This window comes from Leopardus geoffroyi, chromosome B4 (genome assembly GCF_018350155.1).
Source record: "Leopardus geoffroyi isolate Oge1 chromosome B4, O.geoffroyi_Oge1_pat1.0, whole genome shotgun sequence".
In the NCBI taxonomy this organism is placed as follows: Eukaryota; Metazoa; Chordata; class Mammalia; order Carnivora; family Felidae; genus Leopardus; species Leopardus geoffroyi.
This window is the reverse complement of record NC_059341.1, coordinates 44,619,629-44,647,140: the sequence shown is the minus strand read 5'-3', so window position 1 is coordinate 44,647,140 and position 27,512 is coordinate 44,619,629. Positions and strand designations below refer to the sequence as shown.

At 36.8% G+C, this 27,512-nt stretch overlaps 1 protein-coding gene across 1 annotated transcript; it reads left to right on the top strand.

Annotated features, from left to right (window-relative positions):
• Positions 1–27,233, top strand: LOC123590812 (NKG2-A/NKG2-B type II integral membrane protein-like). Its single transcript, XM_045464325.1, has 5 exons — positions 1–245; positions 1,205–1,258; positions 1,791–1,939; positions 24,781–24,884; positions 25,635–27,233. The coding sequence occupies exons 1-5, from the start codon at positions 59–61 to the stop codon at positions 25,762–25,764; spliced, it is 624 nt and encodes a 207-aa protein (XP_045320281.1). The 5' UTR covers positions 1–58; the 3' UTR covers positions 25,765–27,233.
• The last annotated feature ends 279 nt before the right edge of the window (positions 27,234–27,512 follow it).

The window sequence follows — 27,512 nt, the reverse complement described above, 5'->3', positions numbered from 1 at the left end:
TCAAGACCTTCAGTACAGTTTCATACAGCACTGTGCCTGTCACGACTCAGCTGCAGACATGAATAGCCAAGAAGTTACTTATGCAGAACTTAATCTGATGAAAGACTCAAAGAGACAGCAAATGAAACCCAAGGGCACTAAAAGTTCCATTTCAGTAACTGAGCAGGAACTGCTCTATGCAGAATTAAATCTTCAAAATGCTTCTCAGGATCTTCAAGGGAATGACAAGAATTATCACTGCAAAGGTAAAACATTTAATATGCACACAGTATAACTGTTCTAGGATGTGCAGTTAAGGTGCAGGGGTGTAGAGAATGAGCCGGGAATGATCTCATAGTTTTCATTTGTGAATATCAGAGCTTGGAGTTGGATAATGATATTCTAATTGAAATCTAAAGACTAACTTTACTCAGCTATTGAAATTTGTAGTCTTTGACCAAAAGCTCATGGAGTATCACCTTTACTTAAAATGCAATCTTATATTCTGGGAAAAGATTACGATGGTAGATATGGGCTTGGGGTCCAAGTGTTTATTTGCGACTCCCTGTGCATCTGTAGTTCTCTTATATGTAACTTTCCTAAATAATTATTCCCTTCCATCCTTTCTCAGTGTTTTCATTTCTCTTCTAAATATTTACTGTTATTTCCAGGGAAGCTCATTGCTAGGATCCTGGGAATCATCTGCCTTGTCCTGATGTCCACTGTGGTAACAATAGTAGTTGTTACCCGTAAGTGTTTGAATGACTATTTGGGAATTTTTCATTTTAATGACTGTCAGTGCCTCAAAATGTCTCCTACTATTATGGAATAGAATTTTCATTTTAATGCATATGTGCTCTAAATGTGCTATGGTTATTCTGAATTTGTCAAAAATATAAATAACAGAATAATTGCAGACAGCATTACACGTGTTCAGATGTCATTACTCAAAGAGATGATCTAGGAGAAATGTTGTTGAGAAATACAAATTAATTCTTGAGATCGATTATGCCAAATACTGTAAGAGATGGTGAGGTTTGGGTTTGTAGGCTTTCGAAATATTTTCTCCCTAATCATTACTTTATTGATATTGCTTAGTAGTATAAATTTTATTACAGTTTTCTAATTCTAACAATACAGAAAGTTTTAAATTGAGAAACTCAAATCATTACGATGTATTTGGTTTAATATTAAATTTTTATGAGGCTTCATTTAATTTTTTCAGCTACTGAAATACCAGAGCAGAAAAATTTGTCCCTGACAACAAAGATCCAGAAAGGTACAAAGTGATTTTCAAAATTCTAATATTAACATAGTTTCTATTTTATCTCTACCTTTGGCTGGGCAACAATGGTACTGGAGTTTTTGGAGGAAAATTAATTACAAAACTGGGTAATAATCGCTCAGAAATGATGATTATACGAGAGTATTACTTCTTAGGCAACAATATGAAGAGATACTCATTTAAAATTGCCATACCCATTGTTACCAATTTCCTCAAATTTTCTTCTGGTATAACATGATGAGAGGTAAATCATTTTACTATTCTAAAAAAGTGGCTTTGTTCAGTGATCTCAGGGCATGCTGAGATGGATATTTTTGTGTGTTTCCTTTATATGGACACATAAGTTAGGGAATGAGAAGCTGACCATTCTCTCTGTGTGTACGTGAGCATATTTTGTTTTATTTATATGGGTCTGTGAGGGTGCATAAATATGTACGCATGTGTATCCATATACAAGTATGTAAATTTACTAGAATTTGTTAGTGTTGAAAATGCTTTTGGGTAATATCTCATAATCTTTCTCCAGCACATCACTGTGGTTGTCCAAAAGAGTGGTTTGTGTATTCCAACAATTGCTATTACATTAGCACTGAGAGAAAATCATGGAATGAAAGTTTTATGTCCTGTGCTTCTAAGAACTCTAACCTGCTGTACATAGATGATGAAGAAGAAATGGTGAGATTTCAAATATTTCCAGATTTTATTAATAGCTTGTCAGTTAATAGAATATTTGTAGAGTTCATTCATGGGTTTGTACATATTTATAGTTTATTTCAAAGTCTGTTAATATTACCTAGTTTGACTCTATGATATTTTATTTATATTTTTATATTTTAAGGTACACTTGATAATTTCCACTTCTTGCTTTTCATAGAAAATTGTGCTTCTATAAATGCTCTTTTGGCAGAAATAAACTTTGCTATTTAATTTTACCACACATCAGACCTTTGTCAGCCCTGCCAATTTCAATATTATGAAATATCTTCGCTTATTTTTGGACTTTATGTCAATGGAATCATGCGGTATGAATGTTTATGTGTGTTTCCCTTCGCCCTCACGTATGTGTAATCCATCTATGCTATCGCATTTGTCTATAGTTTGTGAATTTTCACTGCTGTCTTACATGAATATGATATTTTAAAATCTATTCTCAGATACAACTTTAGTTTACTCTTAATATGTGGTGAGGGCACTATGAAGAATCATTTTATGGAAAGCCTTTTTGGGGCACCTAGTTGACTAAGTCAGTAGAGCATGCGACTCTTGATTTTGGGGTTGCTAAGTCCAAGACCTACACTGTGTATAGGGATTACATAAAAATAAAACCTTAAAAAAAGAAAAGCCTTTACTCTATCTTTTTTACATATTACTTTGTAATTATAATAATATATATGAGGCATAACTATATAGTATATAATATATTTAGGCATGTCAATATTATATTTATCACAATAAAATAACAATGTAGAAATATAACACTATCATGGTATTTATGAGTAATCATAACACATTTTCCTCTAAGCATTAGAATGAAATTTCACCTTCACAGGTATGTGTGTATTTCAATTTATTAGATTATTCCAACATTTTCCTAGCTTATTGCGTGAATACATGTTGTACCAAATGGGTTCTTGATCCAAAACGCAGTAATCTGACAAAATTAATATAATAAGCTCTGAATGTTTCATAACAGTACCATTTTTTGGGCTGTAACTCATTAGGATCATTTCTTTTGTGTTAGTGAGAAGTGCTCAAGTGTGTCTTGTCCATTTCTTCTAGATGGTGTCTTCTTTTCCCTTTTTAGAAGTCCTTGTCATATTTTAGATAAGAGCTCTTTTTTGAGTTTTAAGATGCAAATGGATCTTTGACTCTTGCGACTTGCATGTTTACTCTTTTAATGACCAAAATTTATTAATGTTACTATAATTCAATTTATCATTTTGGGCATTGGTGCTTGTTTGGGACCCATTTCAGAAATTAGTTAGAGTTCATGAATATAATTTCCTATATGACTTTCTAGGATTTATTGATTTATTTATTAACTTTTAACTAAGGTTTATGATCCATTTGGGAATTTATTTTTTGTGATGCTGTATTTGTGATGCTGTGAGATAAAAGTGAAGGTTATACTTTTCTACATCACTATGTAATTGATGGAACAAAATTTATAGCAAAGTAGATTCTTTTCTTTACATTTAATTTTTATATAGAGAGTTATATATGTAAGTATATAAGCTCTAATATGCTTTATAAGATAGTAATCTATTATATATCTTTATAAAATTATATATACATATATCACAACTACACAGTCTATCACAACCCACAGCAGCTTAAGTAAAATGTAGAGCCTTACTTTTCTTTATGTCCCTCTGCTCTGTCCCATTTACAATAGAATTGTCTTAAATATTTCTCTATTTATGTTGAGAATCACATGGATGTTATAATTTTGCTTCAACTCTAAGTTTGCTTCAAATATCAAACAATTTAGAAAATACAAGAGATGAAGGAAAGTCCGTCCATTAAGCCTAATGGTAGTTTTATTCTTTCTTTTGTTCCCTCTTTCTTCCTGATGATCCAGGACTCCTTTTATCATTTAACTTCTGTTAAGATAATTCCCTTTAGCAGTTCTTTCAGAGTGGATCTGGTGGTGGTGGTACATTTTCTTAGTTTTCCTTTATTGGAGAATCTCTTGATTTCCCCTGCAAGCCTGAGTTATATTTTTATTGGATAGTCAATGGTTTTGGATTGGAATAATACAGTTAGTATCAAAAAGTTTTCTGTCTTTCCAGCATACCTTTTCCCCGTTATTTTGACTGGAGAGAAAAAAACATTGGGGGGATTTTTGTGTGTACCTGTTGTGTCTGTGGTTTGCTGGCCTCTCAGGCACCAGTCTGGGATATGTGAGGTAAAGAGAAATTCCAGGGAGCTGACCTCCCTGTCATTCCTCGGTTTTCCAGGGCTGGGATCTGCCAGCTTTCTCATTACCTTTCTAAATCTTCTTATGTTGTCTTATTATGTATAATGTCCAGGGGTTCTAGCTATATTTAGTGGGATGAATAGGGAAAAGTCTATCCTCTATATTTTTCCAAAACAGGAAGTCTGGTCTGTGGTGGTTTTAATTTGAATGTTCCTAAGACAAACAGTTTTGAGCATCTTTTCCTGTACTCATTTGCCAATCTTCTATGTTTCTTGGTGATGTAGTTCATGAAATATTTGATTATATTTAATTTTTGTTATTTGCATTTTGAGAATTCTTTATGTAACCTGGCGGCAAGTCTTTTATTAGAGGTATGATTTGCAGTTATATCCTTCAAGTCTGTGATTTTTCTTTGTCTTCAAAAAGCAGAAGTCATTTATATTGATGAAATATACTTCATCAATTTGTTCTTTGGATCATGTTTCTGGAGTTCTGTCTAAAAAGTCTATCTAAAAACTAAAAGAAGTGTATAGTTTACACTTAGGTTTACAATCATTTTGGAGCATTTTTGTATGGAGTTTAGGGCATGTAATTATTAATATTATTTGATAGTCAGTTATTTCCACAGCGTTTGTTGACAAGATTATACTTTCTCCAGTGAATGACTATACATCTTTGTTGAAATCTGCATTCCTCTATGTGTGGGTATAACTTTTCACCTTCTAATCTGTTTCATTAATCTAGTTATGTATTATTTTTAATTTTTTTAACGTTTATTTATTATTGAGAGACAGAGAGAGGCAGAGCATGAGCATAGGTGGGGGGGGGGCGGGCCAAGAGAGGAGGAGACACAGAATCTGAAACAGGATCCAGGCTCTGAGCTGTTAGCACAGAGCCTGATGCGGGGCTCGAACCCACAAACTGTGAGATCATGACCCCAGCCGAAGTCGGACGCTTAACCGACTGAGCCACCCAGGCGCCCCTTTTATTTCAATTTCCTGTTTAAAAAGATATTTTTTTTAAAAATACATATATATATTAATTTTGCTTTGTTGTCTTGACTATTCTAGATATTTGAGTGGTATTTTATTTTTATGTTTTTAAAAGTTTTTTTCAAATAAGAATATTAGTTTTATCAAATGCCTTCTGCAACAGAGAAGTCATATTTTTTGCAATTTATTAAATTTCAGTTAGTTAACATACAGTGTAATATTAGATTCAGATGTAGAATTTAGTGATTCATCACTTACAATATGCAGTGCTTATCACAAGTACCCTCCTTAATACCCATCACCCATTTAACCTATCTCCTCCCCCATGCCCCTCCAGTAATCATCACTCTGTTCTATTTAAGAGTCTGTCTTCTAGTTTGTCTCTCCTCTTTCTCCCCTAAATTCATCTGTTTTGTTTCTTAAATTCCACATGAGTAAAAGCATACAGTATATGGTAAGTGTCTTTCTCTGTATGACTTATCTTAGCATAATACTCTCTAGCTCCATCCACATCATTACAAACGGCAAAATTTCATTCATTTTTTATGTTTTGGCTGAGTAGTATTCCATTATATATATGTAACACCTCTTCTTTATCCATTCATCAGTCGATAGACATTTGGGCACTTTCCATAATTTGGCTATTGTTGATAATGCTGCTATAAACATTGGGTTGCATGTAATCCTTCATATCTGTATTTTTTAACCTTTGGGTAAATACTTAGAGATGCAATTGCTGGATCGTAGGGTAGTTCTCTTTTTAACTTTTTCAGGAACCTCCATATTGTTTTCCAGAGTGTCTGCACCAGTTTGCATTCCCACCAACAGTGCTAGAGCATTCCCCTTTCTACGCATCCACACTAACATTTGTTGTTTCCTGTGTGGTTCATTTTAGCTGTTCTACCTGGTGTGAGGTGATATCTCATTGTAATATTCCCCGATGGTGAGTGATGTTGAGCATTTTTTCATGTGTCTATTAGCTAGCCATCTGTATGTCTTCTGTGAAAAAACGTCTATTCATGTTTTCTGCCAATTTTTTCACTTGATTATTTGTTTTTTGAGTGTTCAGTTTTATAAGTTCTCTATAGATTTTGGATACTCAGGCTTTATCAGATGTAATTTGCAAATATCTTCTCTTATTCCAAAGATTGACTTTTAGTTTGGTTGATTGCTTCCTTCTCTATGCAGAAACTTTTTTATCTTGATGAAGTCCCAATAGTTCATTTTTTATTTTGTTTCCTATGCCTCAGGAGATACATCTAATAAGAAGTTGCTATGGCTGATGTGAAAGAGGTTATTGACTGTGTTCCCCTCTAGGATTTTGATAGTTTCCTGTCTCACATTTAGACCTTCTATCCATTTTGAATTTATTTTTTTTTGTATGGTGTAAGAAACTCATCCTGTTTTTTTTTTTTTTTTTTTTTTGCATGTTTCTGTCCAGTTTTCTCAACACCATTTGTTGAAGAGACCATCCTCTTTCCATTGGATATTTTTTCCTGCTTTATCAAAGATTAGTTGACCATATAGTTGTGGGTCATTTCTGAGTTTTCTATTCTGTTCTATTGATCTGTCTATTTTTGTGCCAATGCCATACTGTCTTGATCACTATGGCTTTGTAATACATCTTAAAGACCAAAATTGTAATGCCTCCAGCTTTGCCTTTCTTTTTCAAGATTGATTTGGCTATTCGGGGTCTTTTGTGGTTCCATACAAATTTTAAGATTGGTCTACCTCTTTGAAAACTGCTATTGGTATTTTGATAAAGATTGTATTAAATGTGTATATTGCTTTGGACAGTATAGACATTTTAACAATATTTTTTTTTCCCAATCCATGATCATGGAATGTTTTTTTCATTTATTTGTGTCACCTTCTAATTTCTTTCATTACTGTTTCAGAATTTTTAAGTTAAGAGCTTTCACCTGGTTGGTTACGTTTATTCCTAAGTATCTTATCGTTTGGGGTGCAATTTTCTATGGGATTGATTCTTTAATTTCTCTTTCTGATGCTTTAGTTGTGGTGTATAGAAATGCAACAGAATTCTGTACATTGATTTTGTATCCTGCAACTTACTGAATTCATGTGTTAGTTCCAGCAACTTTTTGGTGGGGTCTTTTGGGTTTTCTGTATAGGGTATCATGTCATCTAGAAGTAGTGAAAATTTGACTTCTCTCTTGCTGATTTGGATCCTTCTTATTTCTTTTTGTTGTCTGATTGTTGAGGCTAGGACTTCCAGTACTATGTTAAATAACAATGGTGAGAGTGGACATCCCTGTCTTATTCCTGACGGTAGAGGAAGAGCTCCCAGTTTTTCCCCACTGACGATAATATCAGCTGTGGGTTTTTTGTATATGGCCTTTATTATGTTGAGGCATATTCCCTCTATCCCTGCTTTGTTGATGGTTATTATGTTGAGTCACTATGGCTGGATGTTGTATTTTGTCAAATGCTTTTTCTGCATCTATTGGAAGGAACATAAGGTTCTTAGCCTTTCTTTTATTAATGTGCTGTATCACATTGATTGATTTACAAATAATGTACCACTATTGTAGTCCAGGAATATATCTTACCTGATCATAGTAAATGATTATTCTAATGTACTATTGGATTCAACAGGCTAGTAGTTTGTTGAGAATTTTTGCATTCATGTTCATCTAGGATATCGGTCCATAGTTCTCTTTATTGGTGGGGTGTTTGTCTGGTTTTAGAATCAAGGTAATGCTGGCCTCATAGAATGAGTTTGGAAGTGTTCCTTCCATTTCAATTTTTTGGAATAATTTGAGAAAAATAAGCATCAACTCTTCTTTAAATGTTTGATAGAATTTTTAAACATATTTGCATATTTTCATAATATTCTCATATAATTTTACTGAAGTATTATATACATACAGATGAAAACACATGTCATTCATGCCAACAGATGGCAGAATTTTCAAGTGTCACTGTCACATGGAATGAGGAAATGAATTTTACCAGCACTGCAAAATACCCCTTTCATGTCCTTTTCTTCATTAAAGAGCACATTATATAAATGAAATCATACTATGTGTATACTTTATATTTGGCTTTTTTAGGTAAAGCTAAACTCGTGAGACCCATCCCTATAATTGCATGAATTTGTAATTTCTCGACACTTCCTTGCTGTTCTATTGTCTGATTCTGCTACAACGTATTTATCCATTCTATTGATGATGCCCTTGGAATTTGGGGTATTGTTCCATTTGAGGCTACCACGAGTTCTTCTACTCTTCATATTTTAGCATCAACTTTCAAATAAATATATGTTTATCATTTCTTCCTTCCTTCTATGATTTTAATTAACTTCCATATCCATCTATATCTAATCTATATCTATATCATGTCATTATACATATCATATCTTCATAATGATGTATCTGTTGGAAGACACTTCGTTTGTTTTCATATCTTGGCTACTGTAAGTAAATGTTGTATTGAGCATGGCTGTGCAGAGATCCCTTTGAGATACTGATTTCAGTTCCTTTGAATATATACCAAGAGTGAGATTACTGGATCCTTTGATAGTTCTATTTTTAATTTTTTGAAAAACCACTATACTATTTTCCATTGTGGCTGCACCAATTTTACACTCCCACCTGAATTTTTCCCATTCTTCACATTCTACCAATATCTTTTCTCTTTGTGATAAAAGTCATCTGAACAGATGTGAGGTGATTATCTTATTACTTTATGCTCACTGATTTGTATTTCCCCGATGAGTCATTAGTTGGTCACCTTTTCATGTACCTACTGGCCATTTATATGTCTACAGAAAAATGTCTACTCAGATCCATTCCCCATTTTAAAAATTGGATTAGTTTCTTTTTTGTTATATTGTTGGAAAGGTTCTTTTTATATGTTGGAAATTAGCCCCTTGTCAGATGTATGGTTTGCAATTACATTCTCTCATTCAATACATTGTATTTTCAGCTTATTGATTGTTCCCTTTGCCGTGCAAAAGCTCTTTATTTCAATGTAGCCTCACTTTTTATTTTATTTTTTGGTGCCTGTGCTTGTGGTGACATATTCTAGACATTATTGCCTGGACCACTGTCAAGGATCATTTTTCTTTTGTCTGTACCAGTGATTGCATACTTTCATACATTTTTATGTTATGATTTTTTTGGTTGCTGTTTCAGTTTGAAGAATTCCCTTTAGCATTTCTATGGGATAGAGGTCTAGTACTTATGACGCATGGCTTTAACAGGTCACCAGGGGAGTCATGTTGCTGTAATCCTGTGACTGCCACCTACGGCCAGAGTAGAAACTGATCCAATCCACCATCCCCTGGGATGGTGGGAAGTTCTTTATCTCTCCTGTATTTTGGAATGATAGCTTTGCTGAGTAAGGTATTCTTGGTTGACAGTTACTTTTTGCCTTTGATCACTTTGAAAATAGTATCCCAAATTCTGGGGAAGAGGCAGAGTAAGAAGGTCCTAAACTCACCTCATCTCATGGACAAAACTAGATAACACCCACATAACTGTAAATAACCTAGAAAATGACCCAAAGACTTACAGAACAGACTGCACAGCTGAATGTAGAAAAGAGGACACATCCAAGAGCGTAGAAAGTCCAAAGATCCAGTCACAAGCTAGGCAGACCCTCAGGACTGTGCATGAGAAGAAGGGATGCCATGGGTGTGGAGAGAGGAGAAGAAAAGGCCCTCACACAAAGCACCCCGGACATGGGGAACACACTCAGAGAAGATGAATTTCCATTACATTTGGCTTCAAAAACCAGAGGGGTCGTATTTTGTGAGTTCTTATAATCAACCTGGCTTAACACTTGGAAATTTATTTATTTTTTAAGACTTTATTTAAATCCAAGTTAGTTAACTTTTAGTGAAATATATATATATATATATATATATATATATATATATATAAAATCAGCATTTTTGTATCCTTTGAATAGATACCTACTAGTGAAATTGCAGGGTCGTAGGGTAGCTCTATTTTTTGTTTTTGTTTTTTTTTGTTTTTGTTTTTTGAGGAAACTCCATACTGTTTTCCAGAGTGCCTGCCACCAGCAGTGCTGAAGGAGTCCCCTTTCTTTGCATACTCACCAACAGCTGTTGTTTCCTGAGTTGTTAATTCTAGCCATTCTGGCAAGCGTGAGGTGGTATCTCATTGTGGTTTTGATTTGTATTTCCTTGATGATGAGTGATGTTGAGTATCTTTTCATATGTCTGTTTGCCATATGGATGTCTTCTTTGGAAAAGTGTCTGTTCATGTTTTTTGCCCATTTCTTCACTGGATTACTTGTTTTGGGGAGGTGTTGAATTTGGTAAGTTCTTTATAAATTTTGGATACTAGCCCTTTATCTGATATGTCATTTGCAAATATTTTCTCCCATTCTACCAGTTTCCTTTTAGTTTTGTTGATGGTTTCCTTTGCTGTGCAGAAGTTTTTATTTTGATGAGGTCCCAATAGTTCATTTTTGCTCTTGGTTCCCTTGCCTCTGGGGACATGTATAGTAGGAAATTGCTGTGGGTGAGGTCAAAGAAGTTGCTGTCTGTTTTCTCCTCTAGGGTATTTTGTGGTTTCTTGTCTTACATTTAGTTCTTTCATTTATTTTGTGTTCATTTTTATGTGTGGTGTAAGAAAGTGGTCCAGATTCATTCTTCTGCATGTCGCTATCCAGTTTTCCCAATACCATTTGCTGAAGAGACTTTTTTCCATTGGATATTCTTTCCTTCTTTGTCAAAGATTAGTCGGCCATACATTTGTGGGTCCATTTCTGGGTTCTCTATTCTGTTCCATTGATCTCAGTGTCTGTTTTTGTGCCGGTACCATACTATCTTGATAATTACAGCTTTGTAATTCAGCTTGAAGTGTGGAATTGTGGTGCCTCCAGCTTTGGTTTTCTTTTTCAGGATTACTTTGGCTACTTGGGGTCTTTTGTGGTTCCATACAAATTTTAGAACTGTTTGTTCTAGCTCTGTGAAGAATGCTGGTGCTATTTTGATAGGGATTGCATTGAATGTGCAGATTGCTTTGGGTATTATCGACATTTTAACAATATTTGTTTTCCTAATCCATTTGCATGGAATATTTTTCCATTTCTTTGTGTCTTCTTCAATTTCTTTCATAAACTTTCTATAGTTTTCAGCATACAGATCTTTTACCTCTTTCGTTGGGTTTATTCCTAGATATTTTATGGTTTTCGGGGCAATTATAAATGGGATCAATTCCTTGATTTCTCTCTCTGCTGCTTCATTAAGGGTGTATAGAAGTGCAACTGATTTCTGTACATTGATTTTTACAACCTGCGACTTTGCTGAATTCCTAAATCTGTTCTAGCAGGTTTTGGGTTGAGTCTTTGGGCTTTCCACACAGAGTATCCTGTTGTCTGTAAAGAGTGAAGGTTTGACTTCTTCCTTGCTGATTTGGATGGCTTCTATTTCTTCTTGTTGTCTGGTCACTGAGGTTAGGACTTCCAATACTACGTCGAACAGTGGTGGTGATAGTAGACATCCCCGTTGTATTCCTGACTTTAGGGGGAAGGCTCTCGGTTTTTCCCCACTGAGGATGATATTAGCTGTGGGTCTCTCATATATGACCTTTATGGCCTTGAGGTATGTCCTTTTTATTCTTACTCCCTTGAGAGTTTTCCTTGAGGAAGAGTGCTGCCTTTTGTCTCATGCTTTTCTGCTCCTATTGAGAGGACTGTGTTGTTCTGAATCTTTCTTTGATTAATGTGAACACCTGCATCTTTAAAACCGAGTAGTTATAGCTCTGGGAGAGCCCAGAGAGCACAGAACACTTATTCTTCACCCTTAAAGAGACAGCACAACAAAAACATGAATTGAAAAACGCCTGGGATATACAAGAAAGAGATATATTTACTAATCTCAGAGCGTGTGCTGGAGGGCAGGGATCTTTAGGATTCTTTTCCAAGAACAAAGGAGCTGTGTGGTGCCATCTCCCTCTCTTGCTCTCTAGCATAGTGACCAAGACACCTGTGAGAATCAGTGCTTTACCGATGATCTCCACCCAACTTGATAACACCGTATGTTACTTCTGTGCTACCCTGCAAACTCACCTATTCTGCCAAGCGCCTCCCCAGGTCTCTTCCCACAGCAGACCTGAGTAAGCCTTGTTAATACCATGTTCCTTGCCTCACATTCTCCTTTGAATCTGCCCCTTTCAATATGCCCTTGTCCAGAGCCTATCCAAAGTGGTGCCACAAGCCTGGTAGTAGGCAAGCAGCCACAACAGGGGCCAGCACCACTCCAGAGGTTTCCTGCCCTGGGAGACAAGGGAACGTGCCACACATCCAGGTCCAAATGTGGCCCAGTAGAGGGCTGAGGTCTGATATCTAGTCTGACAGCATGCACTGCTCACAAAACTTCTCATGGAAGAACATAGGGATGATGCCTTGCCATTCTGTGCTACCGAATCTTTGGCAAATGCCTGGTCTGACTCAACTCAAGCTCAAGGAAGCCCCAGGATGTCCCACTAATAACACTAGAACCAAACTCTGCTCCCAACAGACTCAGAGAATCATTGCAGATGACTGGAGTGAAAGCAATAGCAGCTCAGGCACAACAGTGGGGCTCGCACAACACACAGGAGACACCCGTGTAATGCCAGGTTCTTCTGAACGAGTGACATTGCATAGCAGGACTCTACAGGAACTCTTCTTCATAAAGCTGCTACTTTCAAGAACAGGGATGTAGCTGCCTTTCCTAACACACAGAAATGGACACAGAGTTAGGCAAAATGTGGAGAGAGAGGAATGTTTCAGTGAAAGAATAGGACAAAATCACAGCAAAATATGTAAACGAAACATTGATAAGTAGTATGTTTGATAGAGAATTTAAAGCAATGGCCATAAAGATACTCACTGACTCTGAGAAAAGAGTGGAAGACCTCGGTGAGACCCTCAACGGAGAAAGAAAAAATACACAATAACTGAAATTAAAAGTAAACCAGAAGGAGTAAATAGTTCACTAAAGGAAGGAGAACACATGAGCAACCTGGAGTACAGAGTAGTGGAAAGCAATCCAACTGACCCTGAGAAAGAAAATAACAGTAAATGAAAATAGAACAAGGAAGTTTGGAGACACCATCAAATGTAATAACATTTGCTTTATAGAGATCCTAGAAGGAGAAGAGAGAGAAAAGGTGGTAGAATATTTATTTGAAGAAATAATAGGTGAAGTAAGTTACCTTAAGGAGATCTACACCAAGACACATAGCAATTAAAATGACAAAAAGTAGGGATCAAGAGAGAATCTTGAAAGCATCATGAGAAAGGAAAACAGTTACATACAACAGAGACACCATAAGGCTATTGGCTGCTTTTTCACCAGAAACTTTGCTGGCCAGAAGGGAACCGCATGATACATGTAGAGTGCTGAATGAAAGAAAAAATCTGCAATGAGGAATACTTTTTCCAACAAGGCTATCATTCAGAACAGAAGGAGAGATAGAGTTTCCCAGATAAACAAAAGTTAAAGGAATTTACGACCACTAAACCATCCCTTCAAGAAATGTTAACAAGGACTTTTTGAGTGGAAAGGTAAGACCAAAAGGAGGACTAAGAAAAACAGGAAGCACAAAAGCACTCAAATTAAGTATATCTATAAAAATCTGGCAAGGGATTCACAAAATAAAAGGATATAAAGTATGACACCATACACCTAAAATGGGTGGTGGGAGAGCAGTAAGAATGGGTTCAAAAGAGACTATCAACATAACATAGACTGCTATAATATGCAGAAGATGTTAACATAAACTTAATGGTAACCAGAAATCAACCAGTAATAGATATTAACCAGTAATAGATATGTAAGAATAAAGATAAAGGAATCCGAATATGTCATTAAAGAAAGCTAGGAAACCATGAGAGAAAAGAGCAAGAGAAGAAAGGAACGGAATAGAATGGCAAAAACAACCATAAAATAGGTAACAAAATGGCAATAATTACATACCTGTCAATAAGTACGTTGAATGTAAATGAACTAAATGCTCCATCAAAAGACACAGGGTGATGGAATGGATAAAAAAGCAAGACCCATGTATATGTGCCTTCAAGACACTCACTTCAGAGCTAAAAACACATGAAAATGAAAGTGAAAGGATGGAAAAGCATTTATCATGCAAATGGAAGCTAAAAGAAAGCCAGGGTAGCAATACTCATTTCAGACAAGATAGACTTTAAAACAGATTGTAACAAGAGACAAAGAATCACACTCTATAATCATCCAACAAAAAGATAAGACAATTATAAATATTTATGCAACCAACATGGGAGCACCCAAATACATAAAGATATTAGTAGCAAACTACAAGGAAGTAACTGATAGAAATACAATAATAGTAAGGGACTTTAACACCCCACTTATACCAATGCATACATCATCCAAACAGAATATCAACAAGGAAACAGTGGCTTTGAATGACACACTGGAACAGATGGATTTAACAGATAATATTCAGAACATTCCACCCTAAAAGAGCAGAACACACATTCTTTTCAAGTGCAGATGGACCATTCTCCAGAATAGGCCACAAAGCAAGACTCAGCAAACTGAAAAACACTGAAGTCATACCATGCATCTTTTCTGACCACAATGCTATAAAATTAGAAATCGGCCACAAGAAAAAAATATGGAATGAACACCAATACATGAAAGTTAAATTTCATGCTACCAAACAGTAAATGGGACAACTAAGAAATCAAAGAGGAAATAAAAAAATAAATAGAGGCAAATGAAACTGAAAACACAACAGTGTAAAGTGTTTGGGATACAGCAAAAGCTCTTTAACAAGAAAGTTTATTGCAATACAGGCCTACATCAAGAAGAGGAAAAAAATCACAAATAAACATCGAAAACTTACACTTAAGGAGCTAGAAAAAGAAACAAAAACAAAGGAAAAACCAGAAGAGGAATGTAAATAATAAAGATTAGAGCAGAAATAAATGATATAGAAAGTAAACAAAGAATAGAACAGATCAATGAAATCCAGAGCTGGTTCTTTGAAAAGATTAAAAAAAAAAAACACTGATAATCTTCTAACCAGATTCACTGAGAGAGAGAGAGAGAGAGAGAGATAGGAATCAAATAAAATTACAACTGAAAGAGGAGAAATAACAACTGACACCACAGAAATACAAAGGATTGTAAAAGAACATTATATGCCAACAAACTGGACAAGCAAAAAATAATGGATGAATTCCCAGAAACATATAACCTCCCAAAACTGAACATGAAGAGATAGAAAATTGAACAGACTGATTACCAACAATGAAATTGAACAGTAACAAAAGACTTTCAGGACCAGATGGCTTCACAGGTGAATTTACCAAACCTTCTTTAACTTAAAGAAGAGTTAATGCTTATTCTTCTCTAACCATTCTAAAAAATAGAAGTGGAAGGAGAGCTTCCAGATTCATTCTATGAGGCTAGCATTACCCTGACACCAAAACCAGATAAAGACACTAGAAAAACAACAACAACAACAACAACAACAACAACAACAACAAAACCCAGAACTACAGCCTATTATCTCTGATGAACCCAGATGCAAAAGTCCTCAATAAAATATTAGCAAACTAGATCCAACAATACACTAAAAAATTATTCACACTAATCAAGTGGAATTTATTGCTGGAATGCAAATATCCAGTATTTGTAAATCAATCAGTGTGATGCATTACATCAACAAGAGAAAAAATAAAACCCATATCATCACTTTAATAGCTGGAGAAAAACCATTTGACAAGTACGACATCCATTTTTGTTAAAATCCTTAACAAAGTAGGTTTACAGGGAACATACCTCAATATAATAAAGGCCATATATGAAAATCCACAGCAGGCATCATCCTCAGTGGTGAAAAACTAAAAGCTTTTCCCCTAAGGTCAGGAATAAGAAAAGGTTGCCCACTCTCACAATCTTATTCAACATAGTACTGGAAGTCCTAGCCACGGCAATCAGACAACACAAAGAAATAAAAGATATCCAATTGGTAAGGAAGAAGTAAAACCTTAACTATTTGCAGATGACAACATACCTCTATTTAGAAAACCCATGAGACTCCACCAAAAAATTGTTAGACCTGATACGTGGATTCAGTAAAATGGCAGGACACAAAAATCAATATACAGAAATCTGTTGCTTTTCTATACACCAACAATGAAGTAGCAGAAAGAAAAATTAAGAAAGCAATCTCAGTCAGTTGGGCATCCAACTTCGGCTCAGGTCATGATCTTGCAGTGGGTGGGTTCGAGCCCCGCGTTGGGCTCGGAGCTCAGAGCCTCAAGCCTCCTTCAAATTCTGTGTCTCCTCTCTCTGCCCTTCCCATGCTCATGCTCTGTCTCACTCAGTCTCTCAATAATAAATAAACATGGAAAAAAATTAAAAAAAAAGAAAACAATCTCATTTGAAAGTGCACGAAAAATTACCTAGGAATAAGTTAAACCAAGAAGGTAAAAGACATGTACTCTGAAACTGTAAATCATTGATGAAGGAAATGAAAGACAACGCAAATGGAAAGTCATTCTATGCTCATGAATTGGAAGAACAAATATTGTTAACATGTGCATGCTATCCAGAGAAATCTACAGATTTAACGTAATCCATATAAAAATACCAACAGCATTTTTTCACAGAACCAGAACAAAGGATCCTAAAATTTGTATGGAACCACAAAAGATGCCCAATAACCAAAGCAATCTTGAAATAGAAGAGCATCACTGGAGGTATCAAAATTCCAAATTTCAAGATGCACTACAAAGCTGTCATAATCAAAATAGTGTGATACTGGCACAAAAATAGATGCAGAGATCAATGGAACAGAATAGAGAGCCCAGAAATAAACCCAGAAGTATATGGTCAATTCATCTTTGACAAAAGAGGCAAGAATATGCAATGGGAAAAAGTCTTCTAAACAAATAGTGCTGGGAAAACTGGACAGCTACCTGCAAAACAACGCTAACTAATGTGGATGTAAATTTTAAAAGATAAAAAATAAAATTAAAATTCAAAAAAAAAACAACAACAATGAAATTGGACCATTTTCTTGCACCATACAGAAAAATAAACTCAAAATGGATTGAGGACCATGTGAGAGCTGAAACCATAAAAATCCTAGAAAAGAGCAGAGGCAGTAATTTCACTGATATTGTCCACAGCATGATTTTTGTAGATATGCTTCCCGAAGCAAAGTAAACTATTTGGATTAAATCAAAATAAAAAAGCTTCTGCATAACAAAGGAAATAACCAAATTAAAACACAGCATACTATATGGGAGAAGATATTTGCAAATCACATATCCAACAAAGGGTTGGTTAGTATCCAAAATACATGAAGAACATATACAACTCAACACCAAAAAAAAAAAAAAAAAAACCAAAAAGCAAAAAACCAATAAAACCCTCCAAATACTCCAATTAAAGTATGGGTAGAAGACATGAACAGACATTTCTCCAAAGAAGAAACACAGATGGCCAACAGATACATGAAAAGATGCTCGACAGCACTGATCATCGAGGAGATGCAAATCATAACTACTATGAGATATCATGTCACATCTGTCAAAATGGCTAAAATAAAAAAAAAACACAAGAAACAGCAAGTGTGGGCAAGGATGTGGAGAAAAAGGAACGCTTGTGCATGACTGTGAATGAAAACTGATGCAGCCTACTGTGGAAACAGTATTGATATTCCTTAAAAAATTAAAACTAAAAGTCTCCTATGATCTGTAATTCCACTACTGAATATTTATCCACAGAATATAAAAACAGTAATTTGAAAAGGTATAGACACCATTGCAATGTGTTTATTGCAATGGAATATTTCTCAGGCATAAAAAGTAATGAATCTTGTTATTTGAAAAAATTTGGAAGGATCTAAAGAGTATAATGCAAAGTGAAATAAGACAGTCAGAGAAAGACAAAGACCGTATGATTTCACATATACGTGGAATTTAAGAAGCAAAACATGTGAACCAGGAAAAAAAGAGACAAACCAAAAACAGACTCTCACTATGGAGAACAAACCGATGGTTACCAGAAGGGAAGTGGATGGGGGATGGGTGAAATAAGTAAACAGGTTTAAGAATATACTTATGATGAGCAATGAGAAACGTTTAGAGATGCTTAATCACTTTATTACATACCTGAAACTAATAAAACATTATAGTATGTTAGCTGTACTGCACGTAAAAAGAAGAAAGAAGAAAAAGAAAACATTCTACCCTCTCTGGGCTTGTGCAAGGGGGAAGGTTTGGCTGAGGTGACCCTTCTTGGTATGCTGGCACTCAAACCCCTCCAAGCAGTATTGGAGCCATAGTGCTAGGAACAAATGCAAATGGAACTTCCACGGTGTAGGGTCCTGGGCAGTTTCACATGCTGTCATTCTGGAACTGATGGCTCCAGTGGAGGCATGTGCCGATATCCGAGGGATCCTGTAATTACATCTCAGGGGATAGATAGTCACTGTGACTCTGGCTGGTGAAGCAAATGCCTCAGTGACACAGATTCTGGGATTATGAGGTTCAGGGATGCTTGGGCACAGAGGCAGGGTGTAGTAGTCCAGGGACAAGGTGGCAGTCTGGGAATGCTTGAAAATTTTGCATATGCATTAATGATAATAGCTTATTCAATTTACGCCATTTCAGCTTACGGATGATTTCACAAAAGCGCTCTACTTTCAGATAGGGAGGGAAACCTGTATGTACTTCTGAAACAGTGCTGAAGCCAGCTAATACTGGTTTCTGACCACTAATTATGCATATCTTTTTCAACACCGTGCTCATGATTTCACATTGGTGACTTGAAACTTTCGCAGTGACTGTGCACCACAGAAATCAACAAGTGCTAACAAAATAAGGTTTTCTTTCCTCTCTGATGTGCTCAATTACCAGCACAAGGTTGTATCCATATATGGTATAGACCCAACTATACAGTGTTACAATTGTGGCTTTAAATAATCTTACCTCTTAAAAAATTGAGAGAAGCAAACACACACAGAGACTCTTAAATTTACCCACATATTTACCATTACTATTGATCTTTTTTTCCTTCTTGTGGACACCATCCCTTGTCATCTACTTTTAGCTTGAAAAACATTTACGGAGAACAGGTCTGCTAAGAAACTCTGTTAGGTCGTCATGCACCTTCTGTTTTGAAAGACTGTTTTGCTGAATTTGGAACGTTTGTGTGACAAGCTTTCTTTGTCATGTTTTGCTTTGTTGTGGGTTTTTTTTTTTTTTTTGAGGGGTTTTGGTTTGTGTCTTGTTTTTTTGTTTTTCCAGCACATTCAGCTCTTTGGTTTTGACCTTCCCTGTTTTTATTCTTCATGGTTTCTGATGAGAACTTCTCTATTAATCATATTATTAGTTGTAATTAAATGTAATTAGTAGTTTTTTCCTTGCTGCTTTCAAGATCCCCTCTTTCTGTTTGTTTGCTTTTTATTTTATTTTTAATTGTGGTAAAAAAATAATAGAAAATTTACCATATTACCCATTTATATAAAAAATAAACTTTATTTCTGAGAGAAATTTTAGGGTCCTATCAAAGCTGAGAGAAGGCACACAGGTTTCCTATATACGCCTACTGTCTACACATGCATAGACTCTCCCATTGTTAATATCTCCCACCTTAGGGTTACACTTGCTACAACTGATGAAAGTACATTGACACATCTTTATCACCAAAAGACCACAGTTTAAATTAAGGTTTACTCTTGATTATGTACATTTTATGAGATTGGAGAGATGTGTAAAGACTTTTATCATCCATTACATATTTATATAATATAGGCTCACTGCCCTAAAAATCCTCTGTCCTTCACCTATTATCAATCCTTCCCTTCCCTTCAATCCTTGCTCAGCTCTGGCAACCACTGATCTTTTTACTGTTTCCATAGTTTTATTTTTTTTTTCCAGGACATCATATAGTTGGAATCACACAATGTCTCACGTCTTATCCACTACACTTTAACAGTTTCATGCATCTTACCCAACTCTAAGCATACAGTTCATGAGTGCTAACTGTATTCACATCGTTGTCCAACAGATCTCTAGAACTTTCACCTTGGAAAACTGGAACTCCATACTCAATGGACAGAATGAACTTCTCTACTTTCCCCTGAACCCTTAGCAATCACCATTATACTTGCTGTTTCCACCAGTTTGACTGCTTTAGATACTTCCTAGAAGTGGAATCGTATTCTTGTGTGTGCGTGTGACTGGCTTATTTCACTCAGCATGGTGTCCTGGAATTTCAACCATGTCGTAGCATGTGATAGGATTTCCTTCCTTTTTAAGGCTGAATAATAATATTACACTGTTCTGTGTATACTGTTTTTTTTTTTTTTTTCTCCTTTCTTCCATCAGTGGACATTTGGGCTGCTTCTACCGGTTGACTTTTGTGAATAATGCTGCAGTGAGATGGGTGGGCGGGTATCTCTTCCAGATCTTGTTTTCAATTCTTTTAGAAAATTTCCTACACGTGGGATTGCTGATTCATAGGGCAATTCTATTTTTAATTTTTGGAGGGAGGTTTAGACTGTTTTACATAATAGCTGACCAATTTGCTTTCCCAATGACAACGTGCCAGGGTCCTCTTTTTCCACCTCCTTTTTTCCTAAATAGTATCCATCCTAGTAAGTATGAGGTGATATCTCATTATGGTTTTGATTTGAATTTTTCTCACAATCAGTGATATTGAACACCTTTACATATGCTTTTTGACCATTTGTATATTTTCTAATGTCTATTCAATTCCTTTACCCATTTCTTTTAAAAAAAAATTTTTTTAACGTTTTATTTATTTTTGAGGCAGAGAGAGACAGAGCATGAACGGGGGAGGGGCAGAGAGAGAGGGAGACACAGAATCGGAAGCAGGCTCCAGGCTCTGAGCCATCAGCCCAGAGCCCGATGCGGGGCTCGAACTCACGGACCGTGAGATCCGTGACCTGAGCCGAAGTCGGACGCCCAACAGACTAAGCCACCCAGGCACCCCCGATCCATTTCTTATTTGGGTTATTGGGTTTTTGTATTTATCAGTGACATTGTATTCCTTATATATTTTGGATATAATCTTTGTTTTGATATATGATTTGCAAGCATTTTTCCACTCTATCTTTCATTCTGTGGATGTCTTTTGATGCAAAGAAATGTTTTAATTTGATGTAGCCCATTTGTCTACAATGGTCTTTTCCTTTGTAGTCTGTGCTTTTGGTGTCCTATCCAAGAAGTCATTGCCAAGTAAAATTTTATGTACTTCCCCCCATGTTTTCTCCAAGGAATTTGATAGTTTTACATCTATGTTTGTGTGTTTAGTCCATTTTTTAAAAAATTATTAAAAATTTTATTAAAATTTTTTTAATGTTTATTTTTGAGAGAGACAGAGTGTGAGCAGGGGAGGGGCAAAGAGAGAAGGAGACACAGAATCTGAAGCGGGCGCCAGGCTCTGAGCTGTCAGCACAGAGCCCCACATGGGGCTCAAATTCACGAACTGTGAGATCATGACCTGAGCTGAAGTCAGATGCTTAACCGATTGAGCCAAGCAGGTGCCTTGTGTTTAGCCCGATTTTTCAAAAAAGTTTATTTATTTATTTTGTGTGTGTGGGAGAGAGAGTGCACACAAAATTGGGGGAGGGGCAGACAGAGAGGGAGAGAGAATCCCAAGCAGGCTCTTGCACTGTCCGTGTGGAGCCCGATGTGGGTTCGAACTCATGAACCACGAGATCGTGACCAGAGCTGGGGTCAGATGCTTAAACTGACTGAGCCACCCAGGTGTCCCGATGATGTTTAGTCCATGTTGAATGAACTTTATTATGGGGCATAAACCTAAGCATCCACCTTCATTCTTTTGTGTGTGGGTAGTCAGTTTCCTGGCACCATGTGTGAACGATACTACCCTTTCCATACTAAATGGTCTTCTCACCCTTATCAAAAATGATTAGCCTGACTACATATGGGTTTGCGTCTGGATGTATTTTTAAGTTATTCTTTCCATGGGGGATTAAGGGCCTGGGCTTCCTATTGTTTTCTGTTGCTGGTGTCATTCCCCCTCTAATCTGAACACAGATCAGATCTGGATCTAATCTGTGGATTTTGTGGTAGAAAATGTGGTTTAAGTCTGCTGGAGGTGGGAGATATGCCACCCATTCCCTGATTTTCATACTGACTTAAGTCACCTCATAATCCACCCTGTTCCCTCAGGCTTATTTTTTTGTCTGTGTTCGCAAGTGACACTTAATGGTCACTTAATGGTCATTCCATTATCATGTCGTGAGATGTGGGTTTCTTATGCTCATTCTGTTAGTAGTTTGCTGAGCCACTGGGTTCCACAAATATTTTTAAAATGCTATTTAAGGGGCGCCTGGGTGGCGCAGTCGGTTAAGCGTCCGACTTCAGCCAGGTCACGATCTCGCGGTCCGTGAGTTCGAGCCCCGCGTCGGGCTCTGGGCTGATGGCTCAGAGCCTGGAGCCTGTTTCCGATTCTGTGTCTCCCTCTCTCTCTGCACCTCCCCCATTCATGCTCTGTCTCTCTCTGTCCCAAAAATAAATAAACGTTGAAAAAAAATGCTATTTAAGAAGTTATTCTTTCACTGTGTGTTAATATTGCTTTTCTGTTTGTTTGTTTGTTTTTTTTTCTTCTGCTTCTTTTATCCTCCTTTGATTTTATTCAGACCCATGGTGGTTTTCTGATTATTGAAGATCTCTGAACTCCGTTATTTTTTCTCTCTCATTCTATGGGATGAATAAATTCTGTTACCCCTTCTTCAGTTTCATCAAGTTTTTCTTTTGCATCTCCAATTTTCTATAGAGCCAATTGAGTGAATTTTTCATTTCAGGTATTTATAAACTCAGAATTTCTCTGTGTTTTTTTCACATAGTTTCATTTTTCTACTGATATTTCCTAGTTGTTATGTTGCTGCCATATTTTCATTTAATTATTTGAACATAGTTTCCTTTATAACTTACAAATATTCATAAATGTTACTTTAAAATACTTTTTTTTTTCAGTAATTCTAACATCTTTCCCAGGAAAAGTTTCTATTGACTTTAGTATGGAAGACATTTTCCGGTTTCTTTGCGTGTTTTAAAAGTTTTTTAGGTACACATTTCTGATAATATAGTTTAGTAAACATGCATTGAATTTCATTTTTCTTAGATTTCTTATTTTTGGAGCTTGCATAGCTTTTACTGAAAAATCAGTTTTTCCTAATGCTTATCGTTTGTTTGTTTGTTTATTTATTTATTTACTTATAGCCTATTTTCCTAGGGATTGCCCTTGTGATTTTGCAGCTTAGATGTCAAACACTAATTTTTTAAAGGTTGTGTTCAAATACTGCAAATCAGTAAGGCTTCCACCCTCTGCCATGTGATGGATGTGCAGGTGTATGTGTATGTGTGTGGGGAGGGGTGGGGGGTGTGTGTGGGAGGGGAGTGCTCATAACTTTACTGTCAATTCTCAAGTCTCAGCTTTCGCTTTTATCTGAGTCTCCTCTACATGTGGGCGCATTTTCCCCATCAGCTAAAAGTGTGTAGAGAGCTAATATCATCTCTTCTGTTGTAATTTTCCCTTCAATATCTTCCCATTTTACTTACTGGGGGACTTGAGCTCAGATAAAGGAAAGTGTGAGTTTCCCTCATTCATTATCAAGCAAACTCACCACTTTGAGCTGAAAAAGCAATGGTTATTTCATCCCCTTCCCCACTCCTACTCATGTCTGCCCTTGAGGCAACTGCATCATGATTTTTTTCAGTCTTCCCAAATTGTAAATAGTACAATTCTTTTTTAAAAAAAAATTTTTTTTAAATGTTTATTTTTAAGAGAGCTCGAGTGGGGAAGGATGAGAGGGAGATACAGAATCTGAAGCAGGCTCCAGTCTCTGAGCTGTCAGCACAGAGCTCAACGCGGGTCTCGAGCTCATGAACCGTGAGATCGTGACCTGAGGTGAAGTCAGATGCTCAACCCACTGAGTCACCCAGGTGCCCCATAAATAGTACAATTCTTTTTTTTTATTAAAAATTTTTTTAATGCTTATTTATTTTTGAGAGGGCGAGAGAGAGGCAGAGCATGAGCAGGGGAGGGGCAGAGAGAGGGAGACACAGAACAAGAAGCAGGCTCCAGTCTCCAAGCTGTCAGCACAGAGCCCAACACGGGGCTCGAACTCATGGACTGGGAGAACATGACCTGGGCTGAAGCCGGATGCTCAACTGACTGAGCCACCCAGGCGCCCCAATAGTACAATTCTTTTTGATCACTGCACTAGGGTGGGTAGGTAGAAAGGCATGGGAGCAGTCCTAGGCAAGAAGATTACAAAGGTACTTCTTACTTGAATCTCTAGGAGTTTTTAAAATAATAAATATTTCACAAGTTATTATGATTAACCTCAGGGCAATTGTCAGAACCCCAAATTATTATCCATGGCAGTGTGTCTTCTTCACTTAGTCCTACTAAGATATCTTTACAATGGGTTCGGTGCATAGCACTGTATTACAATTTGAAAGATTATATAAAGTCACAAAGAATGAGCTTGACTTGTTACTACAAAGTTCACATGAGTATAAGAGCTTTGATGTGACTTCTAATAAAATTTGTTTTCTCATAGTATATGTTGGACTTCTTCATTCGTTCTTCATGGTGTAGAGTCTCCCAGACAAGAAATAATAGTTCATGGCTGTGGCCCAAAGGCTTAACTTTCCTTTCCAAACCGTAAGTTTCTTCACAACTCCTTTATTTTATGCCTCAAAGAATTTGTCATAGGAAAAAAAAAAAAAAAAAAAAAACAGCTTTAATGGAACAACTTTATTTATTTATTTATTTATTTATTTATTTATTTATTTATAATGTTTATTTATTTTTGACACAGAGAAGACAGAGCGTGAACAGGGGAGGGTCAGAGAGAGGGAGACACAGAATCTGAAGCAGGCTCCAGGCTCCGAGCTGTCAGCACAGAGCCCGACAGGGGGCTCGAACTCACGGAGTGTGAGATCATGACCTGAGCTGAAGTCGGATGCTTAACTGACTGAGCCACCCAGGCGCCCCTTAATGGAACAACTTTAGAAACACCATTGTTGAAGTGTTTCCATAGAAAAATAATATGGAAAATATTCAGATTTATTTTTTTTTAATTTTTTTTTTCAACGTTTATTTATTTATTTTTTTGGGACAGAGAAAGACAGAGCATGAACGGGGGAGGGGCAGAGAGAGAGGGAGACACAGAATCGGAAACAGGCTCCAGGCTCTGAGCCATCAGTCCAGAGCCCGACGCGGGGCTCGAACTCACGGACCGCGAGATCGTGACCTGGCTGAAGTCGGACGCTTAACCGACTGCGCCACCCAGGCGCCCCGAAAATATTCAGATTTAGATACATAACTCTTAGTCCAAATGGATTGCATGTTCATTAAGATTTAAAATTATGTATTACCAAGATTAACTAGATATTATTTTCTATGTTTCAGGTTGTCAGTATCTTCAGAGTGGGACCACAATTGTACCTTTTTATACGTTCAGGCCAAAAAAATTTTAATTGAATCCTGCTTAGAAATAAAAACATATATGTGTAAGCACCAGGCACTTCAACCTACCTAAATCTGATATAATGCTGCTTCACCATCTATAAAGAATATATTTCTCCTTTCTTCAAGCCATATGATTCTTTTCTTAGAGTTATTTTTTTAAGATTTTATTTTTTACAACAATTTTGGGGTCACGGCAAAATTAAGACAATGGTACAGAGATTTCCCATAACCCTCCAGCATGCACATATGCATGCCGTCTCCCATCATCAACATCACTCATTAGAATGCTTTGCTTGTTACCAAGGATTAATCTCCAAAGATTTGGACCCAAGGTCCAAAGAGTACCTGAGGTTTTACCCTTAGGGTTGTAGAATTATTTTTAAATCTTTATTTATATTAACATAAAAAAATATATACTCAGGAATATATCATCCATCTCTTAAACTTTTGTTATTTATTAAAATAAATTACATATACATTATAAATGATAATATCAAGCATTATTATGATAAAGCCCTTGGTAGGGTGAAAAAGCCCCCTCATATTGCCAAATTAATTGATTTGTTCTAGCCCTAAACGGGCTGCATGTGAAGGTTGAATGACCCAGAGTGGCAAGGTTATCAGTCAGTGTTGAGGTAGGAGACAGAAACCAGGAGAAGTTTGATATAAAGAATTATTAACTATATGGGAAAGCCTAGCATGAGGGGATGAAACAAAGTTATAAGAATACCTTAGGCTTAAAGGAAAGTACCGAAAGGAGGGATCACTGGGAAGCCAGATCCGCTCTCTGAAGATGGGATTTAGATGTCATCGAGGACAATGTGGGTGCACACAGCTTCATGGCCGACATGCTCACTGGATTGACCTGGGGCAGAGCAGCTCCTCGGTCCCCTGGCTGAACTTGGTGAGGAAGGATCTCGGTCTAAGACTGGCAGGCAGGAAGAACCCCCTGCCAGAGTGTTAGCAGGTAGAGGCTGGAAGAGGAAACTTTAAATGGCACTGGCCACAGACACTCATGGAGGCTGAATACACAGGACTTCCTGCAAACATGCAGCTGGCAACTAAGCCATAGTGGCCAAAGGAGAGAAAACACCAAGGAACCAGGAAGAAGAGCACTTTCTGCTGCAGTGTCTCTCGATGGCCTTTTACCAACAGAAGTCAACCTCCTGTGAGATGACGAGAGAAAATTGATAGGATCTTGCACCGTTATCTGAGAAAAGAGCACTGAGGGATAGATTTGGAGCTGAGAGTACTAAATTGATAACCAGGCACTCAGGGTATCATGCAACAATCCCAGGGTTGCCGTCTAAGAGCCATTCAGATCTGCCCACTTCCTCAGAGAATGGAACCAAGCTGTACCTTCTGAATCCGTTTTAGTGCAGCACTAATCAAAGATTAGATTCATTTTTGGGGAGAGGTTGCTTTTTCAATGAATAACAACCAGTGTCCTTTGGTACTTCTTCTTGTCTACTGTTTTCCTCACCAGGATTTCAGATATTTTGGAAGGTATCTTGTTTTATTCAATTATCTGTGTCCTCACTCTGTCGTTCTGTGCCAGCAAATTTAAAAATATACTTTGGCAGGGGCACCTGGGTGGCTCAGTCAGTTGAACGTCCAACTTCGGCTCAGGTCATGATCTCACAGTTCGTGAGTTTGAGCCCCGCGTCGGGCTCTGTGCTGTCAGCACAGAGCCCGCTTTGGATCCTCTGTCCCCCTCTCTCTGCCCTTGCTTTGTTTCCACTCTCCCAGTAAATAAATAAATAAATAAGTAAATAAATACATACTTTGGCATGAAAAATAAAATAGTAAATGATGAAG